General features: G+C 58.5%; 2 protein-coding genes across 3 annotated transcripts in view; both read right to left on the reverse strand.

Moving 5' to 3' along the window:
* Positions 1-10,871, reverse strand: part of Lif (LIF interleukin 6 family cytokine) — a 15,816-nt gene extending 4,945 nt beyond the window's left edge. For both annotated transcript variants that reach the window (XM_033762315.1, XM_010603766.1), the window contains exons 1-2: positions 10,122-10,871; positions 64-184 (exon numbers count right to left, since the gene is read on the reverse strand). In XM_033762315.1, the coding sequence (XP_033618206.1) occupies positions 64-82 (19 nt within the window). In that variant the 5' untranslated portion in view covers positions 83-184; positions 10,122-10,871. The remainder of the gene's footprint in view (positions 1-63; positions 185-10,121) is intronic.
* A 4,908-nt stretch (positions 10,872-15,779) lies between these two features.
* On the reverse strand, positions 15,780-19,968 carry Osm (oncostatin M). The gene is made up of 3 exons (XM_010603768.2): positions 19,805-19,968; positions 17,711-17,859; positions 15,780-17,179 (listed from the first exon to the last, which is right to left on the reverse strand). The coding sequence occupies exons 1-3, from the start codon at positions 19,836-19,838 to the stop codon at positions 16,634-16,636; spliced, it is 729 nt and encodes a 242-aa protein (XP_010602070.1). The 5' UTR covers positions 19,839-19,968; the 3' UTR covers positions 15,780-16,633.
* Positions 19,969-20,470: the final 502 nt, after the last annotated feature.

Consider the following 20,470-nt stretch of genomic DNA (forward strand, 5'->3'; position numbering starts at 1 on the left):
CCCCAAGCTGCCGCCGCTCCCGCCGCAGGGACGCGGAAGCTGGCGCGGGCCAGCTGGATTTACCTGCTGCCAAGACCTTCATGATGGACTGGACTCCAGAGGGCCTTGGAGGAGACCTGAGATGCCGGCCGTTTTCAGAGGTTCATGCTCAAATGGGGAATTTGCCTGATTTATATACTGGAGCCTGTGTTGTAAGACAGAGAAACAGCTATATTTAGCCGGGATCCCCGTCCAGGAAGTTGCTTGAGGTGCATCATAGGAAATTATGAATGGAAGAAAGTGAGAGTGAAGGGGGTTGGGACCAGTGGAGGGAGGAGGGTGGGGAGGGCAGAGTTTTTTCCCTCTTCTAAGAATTTGATTGATAAAATTATAATGAAGTGGTCAACAGAACGAAAGCCCTGTGGTTTTCCTAAGAGGCTTGCCTGGGGCGCTGCTTGAAGATGGGCCTGGTGGGGTCAGAGCCCCAACAGTAAAGGGGTCCTGACCCGTAAGTAAGGGGTCCCTCTAATCAGGGGCAGCCCAGGCAGCCCTGACTCACCTGGGCAAGTGGCAAGACAGGAAGGACAGGTGGAGGCTACTGCCTGTGGGCCCCGATGGGGGGCTTCAGGGGTCGGTGGGAGGAGGTCGACTGGGGTTTGGCGGAGAAAAAAGTTCCAGGAAGAGGGGCTGGAGCCTCGTTTGGACTTTAGACAGTAATAAAGCAGAGCTGAGCATGGGCACTGGAAGCCACCTAAGAGGTGACCTTCCCAGCCTGCCCATTGCCACTGGGCGAAGAGGGGCTCTAGAATGGACACATCACCCAGGGCCCCAGAGGGTCGGGCCCCTGACAGCCATCAGTACCACCTGCTCTGCTGACCAACCCTACCTGTGGGGCCGGAGAAGGGGCTAGGAAGATGGGAGGGTGGCTGTGACCTGTTTGGGGAGGACAGTGGGGGAGGAGCTCCAAGAAAGGGAGCTCAGCATTACCTTTCTAAAAGGGTCACCTGAAGCAGAGACGGAAGGATGTTTGGCAAAATCACACCCAGCCTTCTTGGGATGGCAAAGGAGGGCCGGGGAAACGGAAATAGCAGGCACCCCAGACCCTCCTTGAAAACCCCTTGGAGCTCGGCCTCAGAAAATGATGGTGGCTTCCAAAAAGTGCTCCTGGAGTCCCTTGAGATAGCTCTGGTGTCCACCCTGGGCAAGTAAACGGGTGAATATTTGAGGGGCAGCAAGGAGCGGTAGGGACCAGGCCAAAATGAGCAGAGGGACTCCTCCTCAATAAAAAGCAGATTAAAGAAAAATAAGGCAACTGAATGCTGGCCACACGACAGAATACATCTGTGGCCATGCTGTCGCTGAAGCTTCCGGGTCTCTCTATAGCACTACTGTCTCATTACCTTGGAGACACCACTCCAACCCTCCTGCCTGACCCTGGCCCAAGATCCAGGGTGGAGAATTGGTTTTTCAAGTCCAGGGAGTTCTCGCAGCCTTGCCTGAGCCCTGCCCACCTCTCACCCATTCTCTGTACCCGCAGCTCCCAGGTCTCACCACATCCCGGACCTGCCCAACTCCTCCCCCAGCCTTGCCAAGACGGACCCTTGTGCTGCTGCTGTCCCCTCCTTCACACCCTCCATGCCCTGGCCGGGCTCCTCCATGGCTTCCTGGCGCAGCCTCTCGTGTGGAGTGATAAAATTGCCCATCCCAGCTGGAACTTCCCAGCAGGCAGGAGGAAGGAGAGCCAGCCTGGCACTCTCCCAACAACACCTTGTCTCTTTCTTGGGGTGCCACGGAGGGCCCCATCTGGTGTTTATTCTTCCTGTACCCCTGCCCTGGGGTCAGTGTGCAGCCCCAGGCTCAGCAGCCCCACATCCCAGCACAGCCCAGCTCACAGCGCCCCCTGACCCGACCACTTAGAGTTCATGAACTCCGGGTCAGCCTCCAGTCCCACCCGGCTCCCCAGCCAGGCTCCCTCAACCCTAGACGCCAAGTCCATCTGAGCAGAGCTGCCTCGGCACCCCCACCCCCTCTCAGTAGGTGCTCTCGTGCTCCCGGCAGGCACCTGTCCCCTTCGTGCCAGGATTCAGCCCCGCATCCTTTTCAGGGCACTTCCAAGCCTTGTACCGCCCCGTGGCTCCTCAGACCACACTCCAGCGTGACGGTTCACCCCAGGTCGTGGCCCCACAGGAAGTGGGGACGGGGTCTAGAAGACTGGCGCCAGGGGCCATGAACCCCATCCCTGACCGGCGCTCTCCCATGCCTCAGTTCTCCCCTCTCACAATACCTGACTTAGTCCGTGTTCCATTCAGGGCACCCAAGCCGTGTCCCGCCCCGTGGCTCCTCAGACCACACTCCAGCGTGACGGTTCACCCCAGGTCGTGGCCCCACAGGAAGTGGGGACGGGGTCTAGAAGACTGGCGCCAGGGGCCATGAACCCCATCCCTGACCGGCGCTCTCCCATGCCTCAGTTCTCCCCTCTCACAATACCTGACTTAGTCCGTGTTCCCCAAGTGCTCTGGGCTCCTCGGCACCCCAGGCCCAGGCCCAGCCTCCCCCTCCTGTCCATGTCTGGGGACCACCTGCACTGGGCCTCTGGGGAGCGGCCGGACAAGTTCTCAGGGTCGAGTGTCCGTGAAGAGCCTGCAACGTGGCTGTAGCTGGAGTTTGTTTTCTTCCCTCCCTCTCTGCTGCTGCTGCTGCTGCTGTGTGTGTGCGCGTGTGTGTGTGTGTGTGTGTGTGTGTGTGTGTGTGTGTGTATGTGTGTGTACATGTGTTTTCCCCCTGCTCCCTCACTGAAGACATCCTCCCTTATTGGCTGCCTGCTTCCAAGGTCATGGCCCGGACCCCACCCTGGAGTGGCAGGCCCGGCCTGGCCCCTTCCAGCTGTGACTTCATGCAAAGCCTGTCTAGCTCCTGCTGGGCCTGCTGTGGATTTGACCATCCTCTGGGTGAGTGGGATAGTAGGGCCCACATGGGGACCCCTTCAGGCCGGGCAGAGACAGAGGTGCTATGCTGTCTCCAAGCAATAAGCAGCTTGGAGAGATCAGCTTCCCTCGTACGCCCTGTGGCCCATGTAGCCAACCAGCTGTCTTTCTCTGCTGATTTTCACTCAGTCTCTCCTAGAACATCATAGCTGCTTCTTTTTCACATGAGGAAACTGAGGTTCAGGAGGCAAAGACCCTTAATCAAGGCCACATAGGGCCGGGGATTTAGCCCAGTGTTTCCACCGCCTGCCTCGCAAGCACAAGGATCCGAGTTCAACCCCCAGTACCCGCCCCCACAAAAAAAAAGCCCACACAGAGTTGGCAGTGGAGGCAGATCTGGAACCCATGCCCCTGGCTTCCAAGACTCCCAGCAACTGCAGCAACACGTCACTCTGGGGGCGCGGTGGGCTGGTCTAGAAGTCCCTCCACCTCTTTCAGCCCCAATCTGCTGCTGGCCTTTGTTTCAAGTCACCATGACTCTGACTCTTATTCCTCGATCTTCGTGGTCTCGAATGGGGGTCTACTAGTTATCTGGAGTCCTAGCAGCAGCTGTGTAGGTGATACCTAAGGTAGATGCTAAGAATTTTATGAGAGCATTGTATACTTTCCAAAAGCTGTCCATGCCGAATTTCTCTTGGGAAGGAGGTGTGGAAGGCTGCTGGTTTGAACTGCGGACTTTGGCCTCATTTATAACCACGTTGGAGGTCTGGCTGTGCTGCTTATGGGCTGTGTATCTTCCGGGGAAGCGGCCAGCTGCTGGCCTGTCTCTTCACCTGTAAAATGGGAAGGGTGGTAGCTACACAGCGGGTTTGCTAGGAGGGCCCAGGGCTCACTGTGGTTCCAGGCACCCAGCAAGTCTTCTACATCCCAGCATGGACTGTGTAGATTTTCCTGGGAAGGAAGGATTCCTGTCACCATGTCGCAGATACAGAAACTTCGGCACACTCCAGGGCTCAGTGTGAAGATGAGGAAAAGAGGGGACTTCTCTGTACCCCCCAAGGTCCAGCTTCAGGAGAACTGCAGAAAGACCAGGTGGGGTCGGGGTGGCAGTGTGCTTGCTGTCCTCGTGCTCCCCCACAAGGCCTGAGCTGGGCAGCTGCTGACCCAACCTCACCGCCCCCAGGAGCTGATTCACCCCCAGGCCCCATCCGAGAAGGAGAAGGACGGGGACACAGCTCAGCTCAGAGGGGCTTGAATCACCAGCCACCCCCTGGGGAGCCCCCCCAGGATGTGGGGGTGGGGGCCAGCCCCTGCCTGCTTCTGCCTCTTTCCTGGGCCCCCAGGGCATTCAAGAGAGGGCTGCATGGCAGTGGCCACTGACAGGGGGTAGCAGGGAGTTGCCCTCTCAGCCCGGCATCCTGTGTGGGCAGTCAGCAGCCGTTACTCAGCAGGTAAGCAGCTCTTTGGGCATCGGGAATTCCCCAAGACCAATGACCCAGATACAGAGAAACCCCCACTGCCCAGGCCAGCCCCCTGTCGCTCCGTCCTCTGGGCTCTGATCTGAGTTCTCTGAAAACTAGACCAACCCTAACCCCTGGTCCAGATGTTTCCACCTGGGAAAGGAGCACAGAGTTCTCAGATGGGCCTGAGGGCGGGGAGGAGTTAGCTGGAGAGTGTTTCCCAAGATCAAGGCTGGGGACAGGTAGCCAAAGGAGAAAGGAGAAACTCTGAAATTCCTGGCAAACCCTGGCAGTTTGGTGTCCTGCCAAAGGCGGGGGGGGGGGGGGGCAAAAATACCTCATTATTTGATATTTGAGAAATGAGGGTGTAACCACCACCTGTGGCCCCTGCCTCCACCCTACAATTCTGTGGAGCCATCTGGATACCTGGAGTTGGCAAGGCAGCTTTGAGCAGAGCTGGGGTGGCTGTAGTCAGTAAGAGCATAGTCTTATACCCAGGCAGACCTGGGTTCAAATCCTGCTCACACCACAAACCAGTTCTCTAGGCCCCTGTAGGCCCCTGAGCAACTGACTTCTCTCTGAATCTCTATTTGATCGCTGATAATGAGGATGTCACAGCACCAAATCGGGTTACCCTGAGGACATTAACTGCAAAATGCAGATCGAGTGCTGGCCATTTTAGACTCAAACCCTATCCCAAGTCAGGCCGACCTCTTGGGGCAGAGGTGTAGAGTGTAGAGTTGGTGTAGAGTGGCCCGAGAGTTGGGGAGGTGGGTAGTGGCCTCCGGGTCCTCCCAGCACATAGGGCTTGGTGTGGGCCCCGGAGCACCGGGAGCCCCTCAGCCTCGGCAGAGATGTCGCAGTACCTACCTGCCCCCGTGGCCCTGCAGAGCCCAGACACCCTGGGCCTGTAATCTGCCCCTTCCTGCCCTCACCTCACCCAATCGCTGCCAATGACCAGCACAGGGCCACAGGAGCACAAAGCCACTCTGGCCTCCTGCCAGCTGCCCCCAGCATCACCCTGACATTTCCCGGCTGGTTCTGCGTCAGGAATCACCCCCCTGGAGGTGAATCAGAGTGACTGCATTTTTTTTCTTCATTTCTGATAGAAATTGCAAGAGAAGCAGCAACCCACAGAGCTCTGCTCATCCACAGGGCAGACAGCTGACCACAGCCCTGCATAGGGCCAGGTCTCACCCAGCTGGGCTCTGCCCAGCCCATCGCCACCTGTAGGATGAGTCGCTGTCTCCCTTGATCACAGCGCCTCAAGGTGGTGGCATGTGGACTCTACAAGCACTTTTCCGTCTGGCCTCTGGATCTCTAGCCTGAGATCATCACAGGCAGATGTTGTCACAGGGGATCATGAGCTCAGTTTAGATAGTTTGAACCAGCACTTTCAGAAAGGAAATGGAATGGCAAAATCACTTGGCATCGCCCAGAGAGCAGGCAGGCAATGTTCTGTGAAGCCCTTTCTCCCTGGTGTCTTTTTGTGTCAGTGTGTTCGTCTTCCGGTAGCAAGGTGCGATATGTTTCTTGCTGTGAGACACGGTCAGAACTGTGAACCACTGGTATCGTGATGCGGACCAGGCCCAGAGAGGCTGAGTGACTTGCCCAAGGTCACTCAGCAGTGTGGTGCTTCTGTGAACAGGTGCTGCCTGTTCTCACTCAGGAATGGGCCAGAGGTGCCACAGGGTGAGGTGGGACGGCGTAAAGCTTGGGGGGCACAGACCTGTGACACAACAAAGGCCTCCCCAAGCCCAGCCTCTCACCATCCCCTCCCTTCCCAGCCTCAGACCCCTGGGCTCCCAGCCTTGCCCTACCCAGTCCCAGGCCTCTCCTCGCTCCTCAGCTGGAGCTCTCTGCCGCCACTGCGGGGTAGGTGTGGGAGGAGAAAGCGGCCACAGCCCACCTTCCCAGGGCAGCCCAGAGGCCCAGCCCAGGTCCGGCAGCACCCTTGAGAGTCCTACGGGCCGGGGCTGTCTGTCTGTCCATCTGCCTGGGTCTCGGTGGACATCACTTTTTATTTTCGTGCATAGTGAGCACCTGGGTGTATCTTCGCACGTCTCTGCCCAGCCCTCTGTATGTGCACGTGTGGGTATATTTGTTTGCACTGCCTGTGTGTGACTGGGAGAGAGCCAGGCTGTACACACCCTGGATGACGTTGTGAGTCCTCTGCGTGGTTGTTTGAGAGAGGGAGGGAAACGGGGGGTGTGTGGTGGAGGGAGAGAGATCCGTGCCTGCGGGAGTCTGTGCAGAACAGTGGGTCTCTAGGTACGAGGGCTAGAGGGTGGGAAGGCGTGACCCGGTGCACACACGTGCAGGTCTGTGTGTCCCTGTGTGTTTCAAAGGGCATCCCAGAAATCCCTGCTCCTCACTGTCCAGCCGCAGCCCCCGGGAGCCATGTGGCAGGCTCACGTCACAGGGCCATCAACAACTCGTTTCCTCCCCACCCCACCCGGCCCCCCCACCTCGCCCTGGCCACCCTGACTCTTGGCTCAGGGACAAGCTGATGTCAGAGCCGAGCTGACAGCTTCCTTCTCCCACTGGATTTTCCAAAAGAGAGACCACAGCGCAGCTCCTATTAAATAATCTCACTGGGGGTGGGGGATGTGTCACTCAATGATTTCCTGAGCAGGAGGCAATAAACAGAACAGGAAGCAGCCATGGACACACTCAGCCTGGAGCTGGCCACAGAGGCGGGGCTTTGTGCCCCTCTTCCTCCTCCCCCAGCCAAGCTCACTGAGGCCACCTTGACTGGACCAAGAGATGACGTCAGGGAGGCAGCTGAGACTTCTCCCCGAATCGACCCTCAGTGCCCAGGGACCCTGAAGAAATGCTCTGAGGATGCTGTGAAGAGGGTGATATTGAGCCTCAGGCTGGCAACGGTAATGGGTAGAAAGACTAAAGTGGTTTCATCCCAAAGAGTAGGGAGGGTGGAGGGGATAAGACCTGGCAGGTCCTCTTCCCTGAGAAGAGTCGGGAGACCGAGCTCCCTGAAGTCAGGGCAGGACAGGAGCAGGTAGGGGGACCCCTAGTGGGAGCTGAGAGAAGAGAACCCAGACTTCCTCGGCCCCTCCTGGGCAGCCCACCCTGATGCCTGTCTCCCCTGCAGACCTTGAGGAGCCTTCCAGCCCAGCTTCACATCCTTTCTGGGGCCCAAGGCAGGCCAAAAGCCCCCAGAGACCCCAAGAGCCCCTCTCCTGCTCCCCCAAAAGCCAGTCATTGCAGAGTGTTTCCCAGACCCTGGATGATCTCAAGTCAGACATGAAAACTGAGGCCCAGTGAGTGGAATGGGTTGTCCAGGATCACCCAGCGTCCAAAGGCCCCTGCCCCACACAGCCCCATCGTCCCTGGCACACATCTGGGGAGGTCCAGGTGTGGTCTGGGCAGCAGGGGATGCTCACAGCAGCAGAGGCCCCGTGGGGGGTCACTGGGACAAGTCACCCCAGGGAGTCCTCCCTCTGCCTGGCCGGGCGGCTCATGTGCTTATCGGCTGCAGGGCTCCAACACAATCCTGTTCCGATCTCCTGCCTGGCCAGGCCTCCACTCCACCCCACCCCTGGACCCTACTTCCGTTTCCTCCCTTCTGGGTGGAACCCACGCCTGGCCCCGGCGTCATAGTGGGCTGACCAGGCAGGCATCTGCCAGCCCCTCAGCTCCCGAGGCCTCCCTGCCCCCACTCTGGCCTGCAGGCTGACAGCAGAGGACAGCATAGAGGGAGGGTGGGGTGGAGGGAAGACGGCGAACTGGCTTTCAGCCTCCGTGCGCTGCCCAAGCCCACCCGCCTTCCCCAGCAGTTCACCTGGGAGAAAGCTCAGAACTTGTCATGGCCTCTGCTGACCTTCGTGTCCCTGCCTGTGAAGGGAAGCGGTGGAGGAGAAGAGGGCAGCTAGACGTTAGGTCCAATCCCAGCTCCACCACTGTCAGACTGAGCCACCTCACACAGATGGCCTCACCGCCCGGGCTTGGGGTCCCGCATCTGGAAGCGGAGGGGGGGCTGCTTTCAACCTGTGAGGTTGGCATCGCCCCCTCTGGGAAGCCTGGAAGGTCCCTGAAGCTCTGCCTTTATTATTGATATTATCATCTTCACTGGTACAACTTCAAAAGTGTCATTTCTCCAAGGCCACCAAGCCTGTTAGTAGGCATCCTCAGTAGCATGTGGGCGGTTTGCTTCTCTTGGACGCCCAGTTAGATGGGACTCCTGAGTTGCAGTCCTGCTTTGCTCCTGAGAATTCCAGAAAGAAGCCTCTTGGGGACTCAGTTGTCCTACACACATCATCAGCCTTGCAGGATCTAGAAAAGGTTCTGGGAGGCCCTGACTGGCGTGAGCGTACAGAGGGCCTCCCAGGTTCCCTGGAAAGCGGGGCACTGGGCTCCCTGCTCTGAGGCCTCTGAGTGGCTCCAAGCCAGGGGCAGCAGCGCCCCCCGCTGCCCAGTGGGTGGCAGACACAGCGGCCGCAGCCAAGAGCGCCCCCCCACCTGCTCAGCGCGTGCCTCCCCTGGGACGGGAGGGGCGGAAAGGACCGGCTTTGGGGATTTGAGGAAGTGAGCGGGGCTGAGGCTGGGAATGGGGGCGGCGTTCCTGACCGCGGTAGAGGCGGAGGCAGGGCCTTGCCCTGCCCAACACTTGGCGGCGGAGGGGGACGAGGACACTGAGGACCGGCCAGGAGGGGGCGCTATGACCGTGCGCGGTCGGGGCGGTGGGGGGGGCAGCGACAGCTCTCCTAGCCCCGCTGCCCCTTCCCACCCAGTCCTCAACACAACTCCTGCAGATGGGAATTATGCGCTTCGTTTTATAGAGAGGCAGAGACCCAGAGAGGTGATATGAGCTGCTCAAGGTCAGACATCAAGAAGCAGCAAGTGAGGTGAACTCACTAGCATCCACTGTGAGGCCAGGACTGGTAGGCTCCTCGCTGACCTGCCACGGCCCTGCAGTGCCCCAGCGCTCAGGAGGCCCCAGCCTTCAGAGCCAGAACAGGCCCGGGGACGGTCTCCCTCCCCCTGGGACCCCTTCCGATTGAGATCTTCTGCCGGAAGACTGAGGATGAGACCCTTCTCCGGGCGTGGGGGCCGAATCCGCTGCAGGGCTGTGTGGACAGTCCTTACACGTTTCCTCGCTTTCTCCACCACCCTTCGCAGCCGGTCCTTCCACAGTTGGGCCCCCTTTAGAGAACCAATGAGGTACAGAGCGGTCAGGCCCTGCACCCGCCCAGGTCAAAAGCAGAGGGGACATGACCTGACAGGTTGCACATCCTGGAGCTTCGTGACCCACTGCAGCCCCTCCTGGAGGCACCAGGACCCTCTGATCCACAGCTCCAGCTGAAGTGAAGCCCTCCACGGGCTGAGAACTTTCCACCGCTCTGGAGAAAAGGGAACTGAAGAGTCCCTTGCAAACCCAGAAATCAAGGCTCCCAGAGGTGAGTATTCCGTAAACACACAAAGCTCAGATTTGAACCGAGGCCTCCCTCCAAACCCCTGTCCAGTGCTCTCTCCTCTGCCCTTTAATCCATCATGACCTCTGATGCCTCACATTTCCATGTGACAATTTCACCACTCGTCCCTCCTGTTTTGCCTCAGCATCCTCTGAGAGGCTCAGGACATGTCTTATGATGCCATTACACAAATGGGGACACTGAGGCCTAGAGAGCTGCATGGGTCCCGGGATGCCCTCTGATGCAGGAGGGAGTGAGTGACGTTTGCCGGTGCTGAGGATAAATTTGGTGTCCACCCCATAGTCCTTCCCAGCCGGGAAGCTTACCGTGTTCTCTGTGCCTGCTCTCGGCCCTTGGAGTCGGGAAGGGTGTTCGCCAGCTCTTCAGGGGTGCACCGTCGGCTTCCAGGCCAGGCCCCCTCTGCTTCCCTCTCCAGCTGAGCCTTCTCTGGTGTCAGCTCCTCACCCCGCCCCCCTGCCTGGCTTCTGTCCGGTGGCCCCAAAGCTCCCCCCGACTTCTACCCCACCCCCAAGCTGAGGGCCGGGGACAACAGGGCCGGAGAACCCCTGCCACACACACACACCTTCCCCAGGCTGTGCCCGGCCCAGGGGGAGGTCAGGGTCGTCTGAGTGCCCAGAGGGAAAGTCCAGGCATGGGAAGGGGGCGTCCCTCTGCCCGATGCCCCTGCCCCTGCTGCGTGGCAAGGCCACTGTGGCCTGAGTCACAGCTGACTGGGCCACGCCCAGCCCGCCTGGGTGACCCAGGCCAGCATAAGGCGATGACTGGGCCGCCCTCCACATGACCGGCTGGGGTCGGCCTTAGGTGCTTTGACTCAGACCTGCCACAGAACCGTGTGCACCATGGCCATCCTTCCCTTGTCCCTGTCCCCAGAAGAGTCACAGGACTGTTGTTGCCCCCTTGGACACGGAGGCCCTCACACCATCATTCCCTGTCCTGGCACCCACCTCAAAACTGGGGAGCCAACTGGCCCTTCGACACTTGATCTTAGCCAAAAGGCCGAGAAGCGATCCAACTGGCCCTTCTGATCTGCCCTCCAGCCCAGACTGCAGGGCCCCACCTGCCCAGCCTCTCTCCCCCGGAGAACTTCGCTCCTCCCCGAGGCAGCCCAGCCCTTGGGGACGCCCCAGGAAGCAGCGTGCTGACTGGCCGTGCCCGGGCCTCTCAGAGTCCGGGACTCTGACCATGGACTGTGAACCCTCCTCGATGCTGGAATGGGAGCGCTGGAAACATCCAGGTCCCAGGCCTAGTGTGAAGGGTGGGAGATTATGGTGGGGACAGGGACAAAGAGAAGAGCTATAACAACAACAACAACAACAACAAACAGTAAGGAAGGGGAGGAAATGAGAATAAGGAATATTGCTCACATACCTACTTAGGAACAATGCTAACATCAGCATCCTGGCTGTTATCTCCTGGGACATCTTTATTATAGCCAGGAGGTAGGCCAAAGAGGCTTCGTGGTACAAAGAGGGAGATTGAGGCTTGGGCCCAGTTGGGTTACTGGGGAAGACTAAGGCTTGGGGGCCGATCCATTTTTCTTAAATCTAAAGTACTTTCTTATTCCTTGCTTCTTCAGAAAGAAATAGCTCGTTGAGACTGGAACAGGGCTGGTCGAGCTCTACCTAGCATGCTTCAGGCCCTGGGCCCAGTCACTAGCAATGTGGAAAAAAAAAACAAAACTTGGGATACTAAGGAGGGAAGGATAAAGGGACCCAAGCGGGCATCCTGCGTCTGCCATTTCAAGCCGCAAGTTTGTTCTGTAGATAAACAATAAATGCCAGGACACATTCTCTGCCTTTTTCCTGCAGTCCCTGCCCTCTAGGCTCTGTCCTAGGGAATGGTGTGTGCGCGCGGTGTTACGGGGATTGAATCCAGCCCCTCTCCACATCTCCAGCCCTTTTTATTTTTATTTATTTATTTATTTTTGTACTATGGATCAAACTCAGAACCTTGCACTTGCAAGGCAGGCACGGTGCCGCAGAGCTAAATCCCTGGCCCTCTTTTTAAATTTTTATTTTGAGACAGGCTCCGGCTAAGCTGTCCACACTGACCTTGAACTTGCAATCCTCCTGCCTCAGTTTCCTGAGTGCTGGAATTGCAGGCCTGCGCCACCATGCCTGGGCCCTAGGAAACTTTTAATCCATGAGTATGACATGTAGTGTTGACTGAGAGTTGTAACAGTGACCTAAAAAACTTGAAAAAGAAACAAGAAAACCAGCTCCGAGTGGGTCTAGGCACAGGAACTCTCCAGGATCCATCCCTTTGTCTTCCTGAGTCTGGTGCCAGCTCGCTGCTCTGCGTGTGTGACCACCTTGACCCTTCACAAGGGGAACACATTTATTTGCACAGATCTTCCAGGGGAAAGTGCCTTGTGGGCACTCGGCTCACTTTGGGGCCCAAAGCAATTGCTTTCAGAGTCCTGACCGTGTACCTTTCACAGCAGTGAAAAGTGGCTGTGGGGACTCAGTCACCCAATCAGTTCACACTGTAAAGGCTGGAGGTGATCCGGAGGAGGCCTCCTTCTGCCCAGGGCTGATGTAGACCCCAAGAGTGGCCCCTGTAAGCTGCCCACCACACCAAGGAAACTACAGGGCGAGGGGTGGTAGAGGTACAGGATTTGGGCTGTGCTGGGGACCAGCTGAGCTTGCAGGAATGAGCTGGCAAAGACGCCCGGGCCCGAGAGCTGTGGGCCGCAGTGCTGTGGCAAGGAATTTGAAATTGAAGCTAGGTACAGAAGGGCTAGAGGGGGACAGGGAAGTTTTGTGAGCAGAAGGAGGCATGATAAAAGTGAGATTTCTAAGCCAGGAGCCAGATCCTGGTAGGCTTGATGATAGGGAGAAAAAGAGGCGTGAACTGTGGGCTCCTGTGAGAGAAACCACTACACTAACGAACCATGTGCAGAGGAGAGGCCAGCGGGGAACAAGAGGGCAGCCTGAGATTCTGGACCCTTGGGGTAGGGGTGGAGGACTTGCTCGAGGATGGTGAGTTTGGCTTCAAACTTCAGATCCTCCTGGGGCCAGGAAAGCGGGAGGTGATCATCCTGGGGTGGGTGGGGTGGGACACCTGCAGCTGTGGCTCAGCAGGACGCGCCACGGAGATGACAAGTCCGCCAAGTCCGCAGAGATGGGGCTCCTAAAGCCCCTCCCCAGAGAACAGAGCGCCCTTGTCTGCTTCCTGTGGACGGGTGCTGCTGCAGTTCACAGCCAGCTCAGATGCCGCTCCTGGGATGGGGGAAGCCAGCCTGGGCTTCCTCTGCAGATAATCTCTGCTCTCTCCAAGGGCAACCTCGGTGCGCACCGCAGGGGTGGCTCCGTTCCACCCCTCCCCCCATAGCTTCCCTTCTCCCTTGCTGAGATGGGTCAACTGTGAGTGGGTTCAGCCCCCTGCTGCCGGAAAGACTCGGAGCTGGGGAAAGCCAGGGCATCGGGCTGGCACCTGTAGGGTCGGCTCCCTGGTGCACACAGTGCCTCAGTTTTCCCTGTTGACACACTTGCCTCTCTCTTCTCCTTTGGCCTGCACGGCTCCTCACTGAGCTCCTACTGTGTGCCAGGCACTGCTGGGCGCCAGGGCCAAATGGAGCCAGAGGAAGGTGGCTCCATGCCCGGCAGTCAGAAATGCAAGCACCGCAGGGTGAGTGCAACCGAGCTGCTGGACTCAGACCACGGGCAGGAGGAAGAGTTGCTCGGAATGCACCTCCGAGCTGACAGCTAGTGGGGGACGGTTTGTCACGACCAGGAAAACAAAGAAGACGAGGAACTGCATGTTTGACAGAGGAAACAGCATAGGTGGAGGCTTTCTGGGAGGGGGAGGAAGGGGGAAATGGATGCCCAGTGGGGGGCAGTAGAGGGCCTTCACCAGTGCTCGGTGAAGCGCCTGTGGTGTATTGGGCGGCTTCCCACAATCACTGCTAGTTGAAAATCTGGGGGCCAGAGTTCTACCCCAACCTTACACTAATGCTTTGTAGCCTTGGACCGAATATCGCCCCTCTCTGGGCCTTGTTGATAAATCATGATGCCCTCAGTCCGTATACTCTGGGAGCCTTTGCCCCAGCCGTCCGATCCACCCTTCTGCGTATCACCCAGACCACGGGGCGAACGTCATCTCTCCAGACACAGCCCTGACCACCCACATGGCTCCATTCTTGCTCTCTGTGTTACATCACCCCGCTTTATTTTTGTCAGACTCACGCAATCTCGGATGCTCCTGTTGCTTCTTTTGCTCGTGTATTGCCTGTCTGCCCCTTGCCCCGGAGCTCAGTGTCTTTAGAGACTCTTGCAATTGTCAGCCAAGTTGCAGAGGCGGATTCGGGGGGGAGACCAGCGAGACGCTCCCACCTGGGTGTCCGGCAGGCCTGAACTCAAACTGTGCCCACCCCAGGTACTTTGTTCTGAGGACCTGGGCAGGCTGATCAGATCCTCTGAGCCTTGATGTTTTCACCTGCAAAGTAGACCGTACCTGATGCAGCATCCTCCACCCCTGATGCAAGACTTGACTCCTAATTCCAGGAAGTGGGGGTGGCCAGGAACTAATCCAGGTCAAGGTCAAGCCATTGCACATTTTAGGGAAGCATTCTACCACTGAGCCGTATCCCGTCCCTCATCCTTTCTGTTTTGGTTTTTCGTAACAGTGAAAAGAAGCACAGAATTTGTTCCATGCCTAAAGCATGGACATATTAAACCCCGAGTCCACCTGCATCTGCTGTCCTAACCCTGTAGCCGCAGCCTTCCTGCGTCACTGGTCTCTCTGAGGAGGGGCTCCAGCATCAGACGGAAACCCTAAACGCTTGGAGTCTCTCGGAGCAGTTTTAAGCACACACCAAGTCACGGGCTCTGTCTGAGGCAGGATCGACTCCGATCCTATCTTTTTGGAGGTGAAGGAACAGGTGCTGAGCTACATCCATTCCCCCAGGGTGACCCAGGCAGGTGGGAGAGGAGCGAGGGGAGACTCTGAGCCCAGCCAGGTCTGTCTGGCTCATGCTGTGCTTCCGCCCGCCCTGTGCTATGGCCCTGTGCACACAGCCACTCCTTCCTGAGTTTGTGTGCCTCATGTTGGGCAGGGGAGTTGTCGGCTGGCTGGCTGTTCATCCACAAATACAGCTCCTCCTGTGCTCCAGGCTAGGAAGCGTCTGTGCCCCTCTGGGAGATCCATGAACATATACAGAGGTGGTGACATATTGGCACAAGTGTGTGCTTGCATTTGCACAGATGCACACAGATGTGTCTACCCACACACGCGAGCACATACACAAAAGTATTCATCCACATACCAACATCCAGGCCTCAAGATGAGGTGAACAAAAGACAGGACACACACTGGCACGCATCACTGCACTCAGCACACGCACCCCAGCCACACACCCCTGGCAACTCACAAATGCAAGCCTTCCTCCAACTTCTCTTGCTCTCCTACCCCACACCCCTCATCCCCGACATCTTAAGGGAGACCCGTGCAGCCATAAGAAAAATAGAACTAGCCAGGAATGGCGGCACACGCCTGTAATCCCAAGGTTGAATCAGGAAGACTACACATCCCGGGCCAGCCCTAAGCAACTTAGCCAGACCGTGTTTCAAAAGGAAAAGAGCTAGGCATGCAGCTCAGTGGTAAAATGTCCCTTGGTTCGATCCCCGGTACTAGAAAGAGTAAATAAATAAACTAATATAAACTGTCCCCAAGGCCAGAGCCCCCAGCTGGCTGGGTCATGTGACTTCCCTTTCTGGACAGAGTATGGGCATCCAGCCCACCCCCAGGCGTAAACTCTCTCGGTCTTGCCACCTAGAGGCCCCTTCTCAGACCCCCGAAATTCTCTCCCACAAGGCAACAGAGACAGGAGCTTTAGAAACCAGGCAAGTTTTAAATATGTTAGCACAATATTATTAACATTAAATAGAGATCATAAATAAGCCTTATAAATATGAAACTGATTAAAAACTGATAAAAAAAAATCAATAAATTAGTCACACCATACAACGAATCAGCCCAGGGGCTTCTGGGACCCTCTTCCGAGGCCGCGGTTTCAACGTGAGAAAATTCCACAATCCGCCACCAGAGGGAGCAGCCAGATGTGCGTAATCGAGACTGGCGCGTCCGGAGCTGAGAGGTCTCCTATTTGCAGCGTACGTCCTGATTTTCAGAGAATTTGCTGTCCATCTTATATCACAGAGTCCCAGAAACTGCCAGGCAGAGGGAGCCTTCACACAGTGTCCAAATTCCTGGCTTCCCAGAGAGAAAACTGGGTCCTGAGAGGTAAAGTGCTCTGCCTGAGGTCACTTAGTGAATAAGGGACAGAGCCGAGCAGAGACCCGCAGAGCCCTGCCGTCGCTGCCTGAAGTGAGATCACTCAGATGTCCAGGTGTCCGGCCTGAGCGGCGATGAGGCGTAGGAGGCCAGCTCAGGCCCTGACCTCCCCTTGGAACCCTGCCACCAGAAAGGAGGAAGTCTGGGGGCAAGAGCCCCGCAAGTCATGAGAGGGAAGGGCCTCCAGGGAGTCTGAGGGGGCAGTCGGCCGGCCGTGAGTCAGCTTGTGTCATCAGACCCCTGAATCAATGGAAAGTCGGCCCTGCATGGCCTGACCTGGCCGCCCCACCAGGACTGGGAAACTCGGGCTGGGAGCCCTGCAGCCTGACTCTCCCCTTAGCCCAGCAGAGGTAGAAAGGGCCCGAGCACCTCCACTTTTTTAAAGTGCACTTCTGAGTGGTGAGGGCGCAGATCTGGAAAACCGGGAGGGAACGCAGCGTCTTTCACAGATCTTCACATCCGGAGAGCGCCTGCTGGCTTCTCACGTCTGTAGAGCGAGCACCTGCAGGGGTTGCTGCTTGAGCTACCGGAACAGCTGCCCCCTGGGCACAGGTCTCTTGACCCTTCTGGAGGGCCTGGCCCTGCGGGCCCCCTTATACAGGGCCCGGCGGCGGGGGCTGTGTGTCCGGTTTCCACTCAGACTGTCCCCCCACTCCCCAAAGACCTGCCCCACAGAGCCCATGAAGCTGTGGTAGCCGCACAGGAACTGGCAGCCCTCCAGCCTGAACCAGAAGCTGGGGGTAGGGGGCGTCAGTGTGGCCGCTGTGCCAGGCAGCAGGGGCTCTGGCGTCTCCGAGCAGTTAGTGAGTAGCTCCAACATGCAGTAGATGTTGTTCCTGACGCCCTGGATGTTCCGCGTGGCCACCTGCATCTCGGGCACGTTCTTGCCCTTCAAGAGATGCTGCTGCAAAGCGGCCAGTCTCTGCAGGACATCGTTCAGGGTGGCACTGACAGTCCGCAGGAAACCTTGCCTGCTCAGCCTCCGCAGGGCATCCTCACTGGGGAAGGCCCTAGAGCATTCCTTGCAGGAGCCTCTCAAGACAGGTGTGTCCAGGCCTTGGGAGCGGATCTGGGGAGACAGGGGAATTAGGCGGTGCATTTCGGAGCCCCCACCCACAACCACGCACACAGATGAGCCCGCCCTGGCTGCCTTTGAAATCATACATTGACACATCCCTGTGTGCCCTTTCCCATCCGACAGATTCGGAAACTGAGGCCTGAGAGATGAGAGCTCTAAGATCACGAAGGCGGGGTGGCGTCAGGGGCCTGCGCGGTGACTACATGGGCAGTGACCGGCATGGGGATGCATCAGCGGGGAGAGGCTGCGAGAGGGCTGGACTCGGCTCGCTGGTGCACACATCGGTGCCTAACACAGGGCCCAGGAAAGGGGCCAGTAAGCAAGCCAGACAAGCAGGTGGATGAGGGAGGGACTTACTTGGGAGCCGGGGACCCTGCGCTGTCCCTCAGCTTCTCAGGATTAGGGCTGGAATAAGATGGGGGCTCAGTCTCTCCATATCACTGTCCTGGGCCTGACCCTTCCTGTGCTAAACCCCCTGCCATTCTCTGAGGCTCAGGATGCCACAAGGGGCCCCGCACTCACAAAGGGGTCCAGGAGGCGGCTGGTGTCCTTCATCAGGTCCGCCTGGCTCCGGAGCTGGCCGAGGAGCTGCCCGTAAGAGGTGGAGCATCTGCACGTGGCCGCTGCCGCCTCTGCTGCTGGGCTCAGGAGCAGGAGTCCAAGGACCAGACCTGGGGCAGAGAAGGACTGGCTCGGTGAAGAAGCAACAGGCGGGAGGCTTGGGGAGGGGCTTGAGAGGGCCTTCGGGCCTGGTGGCAGTCCGGGGCAGGGGCTGGACACAGGGCAGGGAGCCTCCCAGGGAGTCACCGCCCAGGGCCCAACGGCTATAATTTAATGCTCAGGCTTTGGAGAGGAGGCTGCTGCCACACGTGACCACCCAGGCCGCAGTCTCGCCCATTTCCCAGGCCCAACCTCAGGCGCTGACAGCAGGTGGCCCAAGGGAAGGGATTATTTGCAAGGCCTCTGGGCTGAGGGCCAGCCGTGGTCCCGGGACTTCGGCTACCTAGAGCCCCTGTAACAGACCTAGCCCCCCAGGTAGTGCACTGGAGGGGGCTTTGGGGCAGCAGCCCAGAGCAGTGGGGCGCTCTAAGCTCTGTGCGCCGAGCCAGAAAAAGCCAAGAGGGTCGCCTTTCTTCCCAAAGGCTCAGTATGGCAAGGACAGGGAGCCCAGCCGGTACATGGCCCATTTTGCTGACGGGTAAACCAAGTCGCAGGGGAACGGCTTGCCTGAGTCACAAGAAGCCAGCCCTCCCCATTCCAGCCTGGCTCCTGTGTCTTTAAGTGGCCCCTTCTCTCAAGGCCACCGGCGATGCCACGAGCCTGTGGGAAGGTTTCAGGGGGACAGTGCAGTCGTGGCTCACTGCCCCTCACCCCCACAGACACCAGCAGCCACGTGGTCAGAAGGGCCTGTGGCGCAATGGCCCGGAAGGCAGTGACACCATCCTTCCCTTCCTACAAACCGCGCAGCCCCTTGGGGTGGACCAGCTGCTGGGAAGGGCTAAGGGGCAGGGCGCCCAGGGGTGCCAACCACAAGGCACCCTTGCTACTTCCCCAGGGGACTCTGGTCGGGATCCGGGAGGGGGACCTGCAGCATGTGTCCAGCAGCTGTTACATGGGACCAAGAGTCGGCAGAGATGTGTGACCCGACTCACAGGAGCCTCGGGGGGCCCCTGGCTTGATCACCTGGTGCGGCCTGATTCCAGGTGAGGCTTCCCAGGTTGGTCAGAATGAGGGCTGTGGATGATGTCATGGGGCTCTGCGTGCCTGTCACCATGTGGGTGTGGCTATGTGTGATTGTGTGGGCTCCACAGCCCCTAGGCCTGGCTGACTTTCTATCTGCCCCGGACCCTGAGAATCAAATTGGGGCAAGAAGGCCAGGCGTGGTGGCGCACGCCTGTCATCCCAGCACTCGGGAGGCTGAGGCAGGAGGATCCCTGTGAGTTCAAGACCAGCCTGGACTACACAGTGAGCTCCAGGTCAGCCTCAACTACAGAGTGAGACCCTGTCTCAGAAAACCAAACCAACCAACAAACAAATAAAACTAACAAATAAATTGGGGCAAGAAGGCCAGGCGTGGTGGCGCACGCCTGTCATCCCAGCACTCGGGAGGCTGAGGCAGGAGGATCCCTGTGAGTTCAAGACCAGCCTGGACTACACAGTGAGCTCCAGGTCAGCCTCAACTACAGAGTGAGACCCTGTCTCAGAAAACCAAACCAACCAACAAACAAATAAAACTAACAAATAAATTGGGGCAAGAAGGAGACCCTGTCTGCCCACACATTGGCCCACTTCCATCCCAGGCTGGGCAACTTCCTGCCCCGCCCTGCCCCGCACATCCTCCACCTGCCTCCTGCTCGCCGGCCTCTTCCTCGCCCCAGTATTCGCAGAGTTGTCTTATTTCCCCTTCCCGGACACCTTCTGGGTAGACCCTGTCTGCACCTGTGGGGATGCTGGGCTCTCAGCGGAGCCTTCCCCTCCCTGATCCTGGCTCTCTCCTTTCCCGAGGACCCTTCCGCCTGGTGCCCGGCTGACCCAGGTCCTGGGGGGCAGGGTGCCCTGCTCCCCACGGGTGCCCTGGGTGTAGCAGAAGGGTGCTGGTTCAGAGGAGGTACTTACTGAACAGCGTCCTCCGTGTGAGTTGTGCCCGCATGCTGGGCGCCTGCACGCTGGCCTGTGCCTGCCCGGGGTGATACCTCCAAGCTGGGAGTCCTGCAGACTGGCAGCCACTTTATGCCCGCTGGGGCGATTGGCCAACACCTCGTGAGGTGGGTGGGGAGGGGGGGGAGGGCAGGCCTTCTGGGAACATGACCCCAAAAACCAAAGTTTCCACGGGCGGCCAATGGGCATGCCTGCTCCTCCTCCTGTTTTCTTCGAATTCGTTCTTCGAGGTCAGCCCCACGCCCAAGCGTGATGCAAACCGCAGGCTGAGGCTTCTTGGGGTGAGTGGGGAGCAGCGGGTCCGTGTCATCTTCAGGGGCACCGTTCCTCAGGCAGGAGCCAGGGATCATAAACCAGGCCTCCGGAGGCCCCCAGGCAGTCATGGCCCAGGAGCCTTTGGCCCCGCAGGACACCAGTGAGGCTTAGGGCCGAGGGGAGCAAGACATCTTCCTTGTTGAGTGCCCTTCCCGCCCTCTCGCTGGGGCTGTTGGGACATCTGTGAGCGGAAACCACCGGGCCCTGGGCACAGAGCCAAAGCGAGGCCCAGGCTGGCAGCCCCGAGACTGTGGTTCTAGCATCCCCCAGCCAGACTGCGCTGTCTCCATTCCCCCGTCGGCTGCCCTC

Source organism: Fukomys damarensis, unplaced genomic scaffold (assembly GCF_012274545.1).
Source record: "Fukomys damarensis isolate Sample0158 unplaced genomic scaffold, DMR_v1.0_HiC HiC_scaffold_12, whole genome shotgun sequence".
NCBI lineage: Eukaryota > Metazoa > Chordata > Mammalia > Rodentia > Bathyergidae > Fukomys > Fukomys damarensis.

What these genes read in the sequence shown, in the direction of transcription:
- Osm (XM_010603768.2), bottom strand. Translation starts at nt 19,838, where the DNA reads ATGCGGGCACAACTCACACGGAGGACGCTGTTCA. An exon ending in CACACGGAGGACGCTGTTCA is followed by an intron (nt 17,860 to 19,804) that starts GTAAGTACCTCC and finishes TCTCTGCCCCAG; the next exon opens with GTCTGGTCCTTGGACTCCTG. An exon ending in GCCGCCTCCTGGACCCCTTT is followed by an intron (nt 17,180 to 17,710) that starts GTGAGTGCGGGG and finishes CTGTCTCCCCAG; the next exon opens with ATCCGCTCCCAAGGCCTGGA.